The sequence below is a fragment of the Gymnoscopelus braueri genome (assembly GCF_963280865.1).
Source record: "Gymnoscopelus braueri genome assembly, chromosome: 17".
Classification (NCBI taxonomy): Eukaryota; Metazoa; Chordata; class Actinopteri; order Myctophiformes; family Myctophidae; genus Gymnoscopelus; species Gymnoscopelus braueri.
The window spans coordinates 19,847,070-19,860,168 of NC_137617.1; the positions used below are offsets into that span (position 1 = coordinate 19,847,070).

Consider the following 13,099-nt stretch of genomic DNA (forward strand, 5'->3'; position numbering starts at 1 on the left):
CCATCAAAAAACAAATTAATTCTTAATTTTCTTTTTAGTTTTTTTTACTGTACTGCCGTACTGTTTTCAAACTGCTAATAAAGTATTCAATCAAATCAATTCCACATCAGACATTTTGACAGGTACAGTAAACACAGCTGAAGGTAATAACTTTATTTTTGAGTCTGTTTCATTTAAGTGTTTGTTCCAGATCCTGTATAGTTGACATCATGCTGGCACTACATGACACAACTAAGACACAATATCAGACTGGTAGTACCTGGCAAATGTTTTAACTGATGTTATTTATTTTATTTATATTTGTTAGACTATGAAGATGCTTTTGTGGTTTGTTTTCTTTTTATTCTTGTAATGCATATGTGTTTCATTGTACCTCTCTCACATGTGGATAATAATAAACCTAAAAGACTCATGGTGAGTTTATGATGAGGCATAACTTCAGTTTATGATGAGGCATAACAGGTTTTTGTCTAATTCTGAAGTACTTTTGTTTCCAGGAATTTTCCCTTTATCAATGTATGATTGTGGGTCATCAAAGGTCTGTCATGATCTGTCTTCTTGTTGTGTTCTATTATTTCTGTGCGTGCGTGCATGCGTGCGTGCGTGCGTGCGTGCGTGCGTGCGTGCGTGCGTGCGTGCGTGCGTGTGTGTTTGGAATTAATTTATTTGGTGTTTCTTGCAATAAATACATGAAATGGAAGTGGTTGGATGCAGTTTAATTAACTGGTTATCCCTGTGTCATTATAATAGTTAAAAACAAAACAGAATGCAGTTCAAGTTCAAGTATGGGGCTCTACCTATAATTGATCGCTGATTTCCCGAACTGTGGAACTGTCCACCTGAGAGCACCACAGTCGGTTGACTCCTTTAAGACAGGACTAAAGACCTACCTTTTAACAAAGCACTTTTTTAGCTACACTGGTTTTACCTCTAGGCTTTATGCCCCCATGTTTTAATTGTTTTGTTTCAGTTTCTCAGATGTTTTTAATGGTGGGATGTTTCTTTTTATGCAACTGCCTATTGTAGCACTTTGAGATTTTTACAAATGTAAAGCGCATTATAAATAAAATCCATTATTATTATTGTATACTGTGTACATTGGTATTTTCTCGATTAAACTTAAATTAGATGATCAAAGAGAAATCTTCAGCAGCTTATCAGATTTACAGTGGTTAAAAAGCAATACATAATGATGGTTGTTGGTTCAAATTCACTTGTTGAAACATTTTCATGTATGCATATTTGAGTATTTGACACTACCTCTGAGCAACTGCACATATTCTAACATTACTTCTTCAAACAATATTATGCTATGTCACTCTTAATGAAAGGGTTGTGTGGTGGTCACAGGTGAACTCCAGGAAGCAGGACATTTATTTTGTGAGGTGGTCACATGTTAACTTCAGGAAGTAGGATATAATTAGGTTGATTGAGAGCATGTAGTGAGAGCTCAGAAATCCCCTTTGATTGTTTGTTTCTCCTGTTGTGGCACTGTCAGTAAGTAAATAGTTTGTTAAACACCTGAGTAATGATTCAGTGATTATACATGGATACATTGTTGTACAGTAATTTGACTTGTATTTCTGCTGTAAACTCATTTGGATTAGGCTACTTACACCTTCCTATAAACTGTGAATAGGGGTAGATGACCTGTAGGCTATATTTAGTAACCTGTTGGAAGGGATACAGTTACTTAAAAAAATGATAATATTATAGTTATCATAGTGTTCATACAACAGTTAAATATAATTGCTTGCAATACATTTGTACTGAAATGTTGTAAACTAGTTAAAAGAAGGTATAACAATGCTACTATCGTGAAACCTTTGTTACACTGAATGACAAAAGCGTTACACTGAATGATGGAACCACTCACATAAACATATGCAACAGGCAATTCCTTGGTCACCTATGTAAAGTAATTACCTTGACCTATAGAGATTATGTGTTGTGGTTGTTTTTAAATACTTTTTAGATATAATATATCACCCATTTTTTATTATGCCCAGACAATGATCCAGACAAAGTAACCTTCAAAAGAAGGGACCGCACAGTCCTCAAATGCAGGATGACTTGCTTTATTGATGCAGTACGACTCATTTCGATTAGTGATCACCATTTATAGTGACATCTCAAGATACTCTACCCCCACATACCTAGGCCATCATTCCATCAATGATTCAATCAAATCAATTTCTTATAGTTATGCAACAAGGACAAAAAAGGGATATGCCAGGATCTAAGAACATTGTTAAGATAAGATTATTGTGCCAGTTTAACCATTTTCAGTCCTATTTTGGGCATGTCAAACATTTTAAAAGATGTTCCCAAATTTTGAAAATAATGATATTATGATTAAACTAGAAAAAGTGCTCCTCGGAGCACAGGTCTCCGCCAGGTCAGGTAGGTTATTGTGGGCCAGCAATGTTCAGAATTTGCCAATCAGGATGGAATATAAAAGATCGGACGGAACCATCTTGATCACTTGACTATAGAGATAATGTGTACTGATTTGCATGATGTTTGGACAAAATGTGTAGGAGTAATATAAAAAATAAGAATCGGCCTCCTGGTGGCGCTATAATAGGGCAATGTGAAATTTGTTCTTCAACGTAGTGCGAATGTGCGTGCAAAGTTCCACCACAATCGGACGCTGCGTTCATGATTTGCGGCATTTTGTTCAAAACGGGCCACTCCTGCAAACTTTAGATGTCAATGTTAGCCAATCAGGATGGAATATGAAAAATCAAATAGACCCATCTTGATCACATGACTATAGAGATCATGTGTACCGATTTGCGTGAAATTTGGATAAAATATGAAAGTTTAATCTCAAAATATGTGTTTTACATAAGTCGGCCTCCTGGTGGCGCTATAAAAGGCTAATGTGAAAAATGCAGGGCAGATGTTTTTCCTTGGCCTCTAGGGAGTATGCGTGCAAAGTTTCACGCAGATCGGTGCAGTTACAGTTAGAAATGCAAATTGGCCTTTTATAGCGCCACCATGAGGCTGATTTGAAAACGTTCAAGTGGCATTTGTTCCTCGGCCTAGTGGGAATGTGCGTGTGAAATTTCACCGAAATCGCAAGCTGCGTTCATGATTTGAGGCATTTTGTTCAAAATGGACCAATCCTGCAAACTTTGGAAGCCAACCTTAGCCAATCAGGATGGAATGTGGAAAATCAGACAGATCCGTGTTGATCACATGACTATAGAGATACTGTGTACCGATTTGTGTGATGTTTGGATAAAATCTGTAGGAGTAATATAAAAAAAATGGGTTTTGCACAAATCGGTCTCCTGGTGGCGCTATAACAGGCCCATGTGAAAAATTGAAATTGAGATTAGCTGTTCACAGACAGAAGGACGGACGGACACACGGACACACAAACGGACACACGGACGGACAGGGGGTAAAACATACTCTCTCGCCATGCCTTTCGGCCTGGCGGAGACAATAATAATCTAAACGCTTACAAATGTGTTGTAACACGTTGTGAGCTTTTAGTTCTACCGTATTTTAGCTATTTTCTGTTTACTTTTTAAAGAAGTAACCCAAGTATACAAAGAACAAAGAATTTGGCAGTGAATCACTGAATTGAATCATTGGATCTACTGGTGCAAACACTACATTATGATACCAGCAGTACCTGAGAATAATTGGTATTACATTTTATAAGTGTATTTCTAGTATGTCTTTACTAAAGAAGAAGAAGAATTTTCGGGAGCATTTCGTCTCATATTCATGTGGCCCTGAAATCATTTCCACATCTAAGTAAGGTGTTTATGCATAGTTAAACATGATGAAATGTGATCTTAAAGTGGCACTTTTTTAATGAATACAATTACATTTTGTCCAATCTGTATGGTAGAGTATGTTAATACAATATAACTTATACAATTTGGGTCGTGGTATTTTGTCTCCCTGCTCACCTATTGAGACATTTAGATTGTGTAAAAGGTTGTCTCACCTAGACACTGGATCTGACAAGTATTTTGACCTGAAGGTCAGTAGTGCACATAGTTATTTAGAGGTTGTTGAGAAAGAAAATTGTGGTTATAGTTCAAACTAAATAATGCCAGTTCCCAAAGGTGTTTGTCATGGTTAGAGGGTAGTGATTATGGCAAGTAATCCCGGGATTCCAATTACTTTGTGTTCAATTCTAGTTCATGTGCCAGCCCAGCCCCTGTCCTTCACCCACCCACATGCAGAGTAAATGAGTAATTGTTCATTTAATAGTGCCTTTTTTTCCTTCTTATTCTTCATAGTAAAACACTTTATCCTGGTGTCACTATTTTGGGCATGTCATAAGCACAATTCTTGCTTGTAGATATAGCTATTTTGTTTTGGTGGTATTTGGAGAACAGGGTATATTTTCTGTAGAACCCTTTTTACAGTCTATGGGTAGAACAAGGTATTTAATGTTAGAATAAAAATAATGTGTTTGGGGTGCAACAGTTAATCTATTCTATGAAAAAAGAAATACATAATTAAATAAAGGGGAGATTTTTTTTCTTCTCAGATCTACAAGCTCACGAGTCACCACTCACCTTGGGCCCACATGTTTTAATGGAGTTTACAAACCAGCTTAAATTTGAGCCCAGGAATCAGCTTGATCCCCCGTCCAATTGAGATTCGTCAAGCGATCCTATACTGCCAATCCTAGCGTACATGTTGTGAGCTTGCTGTTTTTGCACAGAATGTTTCTATGATTCATTGATATATTAAAGAAATTAACAAAATTATTACAAAAACATGCTTCAATATTGTTCAATTAATCAAAACTAATCAATAGAATAATTGCTAAGAAATTATCGATAGTTGCAGCCCCAAATGTGTTCAAATACTATGAATAGTAATGTCTGTATAAATTGTTTCATTTATGTTTATTATAATTTATTTTACCCTTGAGTTTGTTTGTTTGTTGTATGTTGTATGTTGGACCGGGGGTGGGGGGGGTAGATGTAAGGGCACCCACATTTTTTTTTTAAGAAAATGTACTTTTGACGTTATGGTTATTGGTGCTTGTCAAAATCAATAAATACATATATATTAAAAAGATTACTATGAATAGTATGAGCTAGGTTTCCTTTTCAGAGGAAGAGTTAAATTCCTGCTTCAATGTCATAGGGAAATGACCAGTGGTGATTTCTTGCTGATGTAGCATACATCCCGACTGGTAAAAGTTAATCTTAGATGAAGTTTATGTAAAAGACAGACCCATAAAAAGCTGTATTCTTGTGTTTCATGCATAATTGGACTTAAGGGTAGACTTCTTGCTCCTGAAGGCATCATCATTCATTGCGTTCTTGTGGATGTAAAGGGACTCATGGTGCATATTTAGCATGATTGTATCCATTTTGTCAGACTAAACCCCGGGCATTAATTGAGGAGAAAGCTTGGACATTCAGTAATGGACCTTATAGGTCTTAATATTTTATCTATTCTTTTACTCTCCCAAGGGATTCATCTTGTTCAAGGTTTGTAGTATATGCTTTTTTTAAACAATGTTTTTTTCTAGTAATATGGATTAATCTTTATAATTGTGTGTATTGCACAATTGGTTTTGCATAATTTGTTTATGAATTTATCATTGTTGGTTAATGTTCTAATCAGAAAAAAAATTCAATCCTAAATTCGATGTAAAACTATGACACCTGCTCTGATAAAATGATTACTGATATAACGTTTATTGTATTCTTTTGGTAGTGAAATCTTTCATTGCTTATACAGTATGTGTTGCTCATTAGTGAACCACATATGTTTTATATGCTTTTAAACAAGCAACACATTTTAAATATATTATTTTACTTCTAACTTCATCATTATTTAAGGTTCAATATAAATATTTTAAAGGGATATTTCACTTTCAAAAAAACTTTTGGTCATTTTATAGTCTACTCAGGCTTTTGTGAGCCCCCCAGACCGTTTTTAAGTTGCGTGATTCATTATTTAGATATTTGATATTCATTTTATCAGACACGCTCCCTTCCTATACAAACCCATTATAACTTCAAACTCCATTTTTAACATGTTAGATTCATCAAAAACACCCGTTCTTGGTTCTGGTGACTCACCCTGCCCTCCTAATGTGTGAGGGGGTCGTGTTTTTTCGATTACTTTTTTCAGTTATTTAATTTTTTTTTTTTATTGTATTTACTTTTTTTAATGTACCAAAAAATATATAAAAAATAAATGAAAAAGGTTATCGAAAAAACACAGCCCCCTCGCGTATTAGGAGGGTAGGGAGAGTCACCAGAAAAAAGGACGGGTGTTTTTGATGAATCTAACATGTTAAAAATGGAGTTTGAAGTTATAATGGGTTTGTATAGGAAGGGGGCGTGTCTGATAAAATGAAAATCAAATATCTAAATAATGAATCAAGCAACTTAAAAACGGTCTGGGGGGCTCATAAAAGCATGAGTAGATGATAAAATGACCCAAAGTTTTTTTGAAAGTGAAACACCCCTTTAAGTGCAGTTTTCCCTGATCTCTTTATTGAATGAGCAGTTGTTCTCAAACATGTCAAGGACCAAATTGATTCGTATTAGGGCGTGGACAACCCCATTTGAAAAGATTTTGTGCCAGGGGGTGACCCACATAAGTAACAGATGTTTATTGTTAGATTAGATGCAGTACAGAATTCAACTGTCTATAGTATAGACAGTTGAATTATGTACAGTATAGACTCTATACTGTAGGTGGGGAGATAACACGAAACATATGATGTAAATAGAATTTTGTATACAGTACATTCTCTCATTTGGCTAACTTCTAGCCGGGGAAATAATAGTGAAATTAAACAGTTCCTCATTTTGATGGGGACACCCTGGAACCCAGGACCCCACTTTCAGAACCACTGACCCAATAGAGGCCATTATGTCTACTTCGGCTGAATGGTTCAAGGTCAAAGCATGAGCTGTTCATTCATGGTCAAGAATTAACCATAGTTTAAAGGCTCAGTCACATGTGTAAGGTCCAAATGTTGAACACCGTAGACAAAACCAGTCGCTACTACCATCATAAACATGATAAATCATTTCTCAAGAAAGTAATAAAACACTATTTTAAATTCAGTGACAGTGAATGTCAGCAATTAATACACTCAGTGTAGTGGTTACTGTATGTCTTTCTAAGGTGATCTGTGAACTCTCTGCCCCATTTATTTTATTCAAGAAAGTCTATCAATCTATCTACACAGTAAAATCCACTTTAACCTTATACAGTGGCTATTTGAAAATAGCTGATCAGAGCGTTCTGCTATTTTTTTTAAATGGCGCTGGCACAAGATATTTTAAGTCCGCAAGACAATTCATAAAGTTGGGGTCCTTGACATGAAAATGTTTGTGAACTACTGCTTTACTTTACCGTACGCTCATACATCCATACATCCATGCATCCATTCTCCAAAAAGGGTGTGATGATGGGGAGTTTCAGTGCACCAGTGGACAGTGCATTGACATCGACTGGCGATGTGATGGGACTAAAGACTGCACAGACGACTCTGATGAACTCAACTGTCGTGAGTATTCCCACCGCCATTGGCTGCCTGGTCTCCAATTATCTAATGTTTAATTTATGATCCATTTTATGATGGTGTCACCCACCGAAAATAGCAGCTCTACAAGAACGCGTCCCAAATGCTGTGCCCCAAGTGTTGTGTTGTGGCTTGATGCACAAGTATATCCCCCATGATGTAACAGTGCACCCCCTGGACATGATGTTAGTATGTCGCAGGCACTTAACCACAATCCTTGATACTGAGTGCCAAGCAGGGATGCATTGGGTACCATTTATATAGTCTTTGGTATGACTCTGCCGGGGAATGAACCCTGCCCTCCCAATCTCATGGTGGACATTAACCACAAGGCCCTTGAGCTGGTATAGCTGGTATATTAAGTATAAACCAGGCTTAATTCAAAGCAACACAGACCATACCAAATTCATAAATCCCTATAACAGTTATTGTAGTAGCCTAACTACTGTAACCTGAGATCTAAGGCATTTTGTCCCTAAATCTTAAAAAGGGCTTAAATGTAACAACCCAACTGTTCAGGATCAACGTAAAGACTATAAACTGTTTTCAATTTGTTTTCTGTGGCAGTGCCTCCATCGTGTACCTCGCAGGAGTTTAAGTGTGTGACGAGCGGTGAGTGCATCTCCTTGGACTTTGTCTGTGATGGGGAGGAAGACTGCATTGACGGCTCAGACGAACAGAGGACCTGTGGTAAAAAGAAAATTCTGTTTCTATTATTTTTTTTTTTAGATAACAAAAAACAAAGCTTAAGACAAGTGGATGTGAGTAACAATACTCATTGTTATAAATGACTGTGATTTGTTTAAGAACATTCTCATCTGCAAACTACAGCAAATAGTCGGCTCTTTATTGTGCCATTTCACATCCTAACTTGTTTTGAGTATGACCTACTAGCACCTATGATATGACCTATAAAGTTAACACTTCTTATGTGCTACTGCACTTTTTATTTTGTATTTGCGATGCAACAAGCTGCTTGCTGTCTTCTTCTTGTCTGTATGTTTGGGATGCTCAAGTCAGTTAACCCAGCTCAACCATGTTTTATCTCCAGCAGGTTAGACTACTATAATAGTCTTCTCTCAGGTCACCCCATCAGACAGAGCTTCAGCTCTTTAAAAATGCAGCTCTGATAAAGTTCTAACTTACAAAAGCTGAATTCCACAAATTCTCATACATCCAGGTTGAAAAGCTTTATGTTCTCCACTGACTTTTACTAAGAAATATCAGCTTACACTTGTTTCTTTTGAATATTGTTATTATTATGTTATTTTGGTCTATATATTATATATATAAGTTATTATAATTGTTTTCCTATACCTATGATTTATGCTTTTTAAATGCCCTTTAAATGTCTTTGAATTGCCAAAATCAAGCCATTTCTGTCCGTCCAAGACCTTGAGATAGTCATCCACACCCTCATAACACCCTGTTTGGATTATTACAATTCCCTACACTGGGATTAGACAGTCATTCATATCCTGCCTGGTCCAAAACACGGCAGCCAAACTCCGGACTGGTACCAGGAAGAGAATATGCTATCCTGGCCTCTCACCACTGGCTGCTAGCATTGTTTAGAATCCATTTTAAGATTCTCCTATTCATTTACAAAGGTTTAAATTGTCTGGGCCCCTCTTACATTGCTGACCTTTTAAGCTCAAGCTCAGGGCAGGGTGACCGCGCCTTTGCTGGCACAAACTATAAAGTAAAACATCACATGGATGCAACTGGGACGTATCATCAGTGTTGTAGCCTGGGGTCAACGGGTGTTTCTGGTCTCGCAACATACACCCTCGCCCAGCCGGGGTTGATCAAGATCCCGACTTACGTCCCAGTAGCTACCCACGGTCAGTCCTCTTAGGGCAAGACAGGGCCACTCAATCCGCTTCTCCGGAACTAGTCTGCCGGGGCTGGGGGAGAGGAGAGGCTCTGGCACGTGGAGGGACTAGGCTCTTTGGATGGGCTCCTGGCCGGGCTCCTCCTTCGTCTCACCAGGTCCAGGACCTGAGCGTTGCACCAGACTCCCCCGTTCCAAACATTTCAAACTATGGTTGATTTGGCTGTATTTTATAGTTTTTATTTATTTAGAATGGTTTATTAGTTTTATTGCTGATTGTCCATTTGTGCTGTATGACTCATTGTTTATATTGTTCTGTTCAGCATTTTGAACAACGGGAGTTGTTTTTTAAATGTGCTTTATTTGTATTTGATTTGATACAAATAAACTTCTTCCTCATCTTCCTGATTCAGAAGGACGGACATGCAGTCCAGACCAGTTCACCTGTCAAGAGGGCCAGTGCATTCCCAACCAGTACAAATGTGACCATGTGAATGATTGCCTGGACAGCTCAGATGAGAGCAACTGCAGTAAGACATTAAGAACCATTGATGATCAATTTGTTTATGAATTCACACAGTACAAAGATTTTGAAGGTTTGCACACAAAATGATCAATTGAGGGTTCCTTTAAACCGTCTGTACTGTGATATTCCCGTCAGATTTGTTTTTATTAGGCTATTTATTTTATAACTTTTTTAATTAATTGTTTTATTACAATATCAGACTGACAATCCCACATATCATTATAGCTATAATGTCCAAATTATAATGGATGTCACTGGGGCTCTGAGTGGGATGAGACCTTGCCCAAATTTGAGATATAGGCTATGTCGTAGACAACTGACGTCACAGACATACTGTAGATGACTAACATCACAGGCTGGCCACATGAAATCCAAGATCTACATTGAATACATTGCAATGTTCCCGTGTGGATCCTGAGATCCGCATGATTTGATTTTTACAAAGTAGGCCTATATTATTTATTGTATAAATAAATACTATTGATGAAACAATGTACAGAGTAAAACGCTGGCCATTGTGAAATAAGTGTGACCAGAATATCTAGCATTATCTCTTCTTTAAAGCAATGTTAAACAAAACCGCAATCTATATTATGCAAACTGAACTCAAAGTCAAACAGTGCTGCTTCTATTTTTTTCATACTCAAGCAAGATTATTAGCTTTTACAAAATGACAAACATGCAATCAGAAATGGTTTTACAACCTCTTTTGTTCGAATAAACATTCCTGTCCTGTGTCCTTGTGTCCTTAACACCAGAGATAGAAACTTTGTTCATCCTTGTCTTTCAGTCTTTTTAAAGAGATAACAAAGCAGTAGACTTCCCCTTTAACTTTTTACAAGAATTCAGCTTTGAACAAATGTTTTGTATTGTACTGCAGTGCACCCCTCACCCCACCAGGAGATGACAGTGAGCAACATAATAATAGCTTGATTCGCTTACAATGTGTTGTTTTTGATTCGATTTTTACATTGATCATGTGTTATATTTTTGTCCAAGTAGTTAAAGATTAGTAATGTGTTGCTATTATTTAAGCTACTCTGTAACTGTATACAGTTACAGAGTAGCCTCAATTGAATGTCTAAACTGCCTTTAAGTCAGTTTGTGTCCATTTGATCTTGTCCAGGATACCCAAGTTGCACAGAGAAGACGTGTGCCAATGGGGCCTGTTACAACAATTCTCAACACTGCAATGGACTGCAGGACTGCCGAGATGGTTCTGATGAATCCAACTGCAGTGAGTAGATACAAATCAGACTACAAGGACAGGAAATAATACAAAGAACAACAAAACAAAAGTAGTGCGTGTGCGTGCGTGTGTGTGTGTGTGTGTGTGTGTGTGTGTGTGTGTGTGTGTGTGTGTTTGTTTTCAACAGCGACCCAGCACTGCCCCCTGCACCAGTTCCAATGTGCAAATGGCTACTGTATACCTCTGTCCTTTGTGTGCGACCACTGGAACGACTGTGGTGACAACAGTGATGAACAAGGCTGTGGTAAGACGACATGGAACAACCATTCAACTGTTTAATCCTTAATTTGTTTAGCTATATTTCATAAGTTTGAATCGATAAGTCTTGCTGAGCTAATGAAGTTTTAAAATAGGGAACTAAGTTGGAACAACCCAATTGGGGGAAGTATGGGAAGAATACAATTTGGTGTTTTATAGTCGCAATACATACAGCTATGATGACTCTAGCCATGGTTCACATGACGCTCGTCTTTCACAAGCGTCATGGAACCGTTTGTTCCTGGTTTTTGATTCTTTTACATTTACAACTCTCACATGTACATAAACGTTCGGATTTCAAATATAAAGTGCTGACCCCCATGCCACGGATGTAATAAGTTGAGCCGGCCAAGGTCTAAGTACCTGTATATTCCGTATTGTTCAATAAAAAGCTTTTTAATCCGATCGCCGGCTATTTCTCAGAATTTTCTCCGATGCTTTCAACTATGCGACACTACTAGTTGGGAGGTGTATTGCACTCTGATACAGTACAAAAAAATAATAGAAAATGGCCGCCGATCGGATTAAAATACGTTTTATTGAACAATACGGGAGATACGGGTACTTATCTCGGGCCGGCTCAACTTGTAACATCAGTGGCTTGGGGGTCAGCACTTTATATTTGAAATTTGAACGTTAATGTACATGTTAGAGTTGTAAATGTCAAAAAATTGAAAACCAGGAACAATCGGTTCCATGACTGTCATGTTTCAGGGCTATGATGACTCCATATACGCACCTGTATGTACAGTAGTCCCAATAATAAGTTTATAATAATAGTTTTATTTGTAAGTAAAATGTATAAGACATTGTTTAAATTGAATAAAATTAATTAAAACAGAATAATATAAACAATACTATAAAACAAAGCCCCTCTAGCAGCCCCATGCTGCTCCATACACCAAACTAGAAATTGAGTGTTTTGGAGCATAAAGCTCACCATGATCAGTATGGTTCATTCAGGAAGCTGCCTATTGGATTAGGGGACGTTTGAAAAGTATATAGTTTGACCCTTTTGAGGGTGCTGCTAAAGGATAGGTTATGGAATCATTCAAATAGTTAGGGTTCATCAGCAGGTTTCATGGCAATCGGCCCAACAGATTTTGAGATATCTTGTGTAGTGGAAAGTTTGGCCTAAGGGCGGTTCTAGAGGAAAGGAGGACGTAGTTTTCGAGATATGTTGTTTGGGACCAAAGTAAGTGGTGGACAGACGGAAGGCCAGACGGACTGCTCGTCATCAGTCACCATAATTAAAAAAAGCCTCACCACCGCTATCTGTGCTAAAAAGATCACATTCAATATAAATAGTATCAATTAAATGCTCATTTTGTTTTGAATGTTATCGCTATCCATTTTGTCCTCAGTGTACCAGAGCTGCAGTGGCAGCGAGTTCACCTGCTCCAGTGGTCGCTGTATCCCCCAGGTCTGGGTGTGTGACCAGTTCAATGACTGTGGTGACTACAGTGATGAGAAAGGATGTGGTAAGAGAGACTGGCTTTCTGAAGACTACCGGTTTTCAGAACTGACAAACCAACTTTTCTGGCAATGGGGGAAAAAAACTGTGTTCCAATGGAATCAATGTAGTTATTATTTAGACTGGAAAACATTAAATACAAGGATGTTTATGAGACACTAGAGAATGTTCAACGACTGTTCAAGGAATCAGTGAGGTAGAATGTTGGATTGTGACCCGAA

At 37.6% G+C, this 13,099-nt stretch overlaps 1 protein-coding gene across 1 annotated transcript in view; it reads left to right on the plus strand.

Moving 5' to 3' along the window:
• Positions 1-5,413: 5,413 nt before the first annotated feature.
• The window catches only part of LOC308105024 (low-density lipoprotein receptor-related protein 2-like), a gene marked incomplete at both ends in the record, with an annotated part of 61,133 nt that continues 53,447 nt past the window's right edge, over positions 5,414-13,099 (plus strand). The window contains 7 exons of the mRNA XM_080455659.1: positions 5,414-5,484; positions 7,416-7,522; positions 8,105-8,227; positions 9,785-9,901; positions 11,024-11,134; positions 11,274-11,390; positions 12,769-12,885. Coding sequence (XP_080311785.1) covers positions 5,414-5,484; positions 7,416-7,522; positions 8,105-8,227; positions 9,785-9,901; positions 11,024-11,134; positions 11,274-11,390; positions 12,769-12,885 — 763 coding nt within the window. The remainder of the gene's footprint in view (positions 5,485-7,415; positions 7,523-8,104; positions 8,228-9,784; positions 9,902-11,023; positions 11,135-11,273; positions 11,391-12,768; positions 12,886-13,099) is intronic.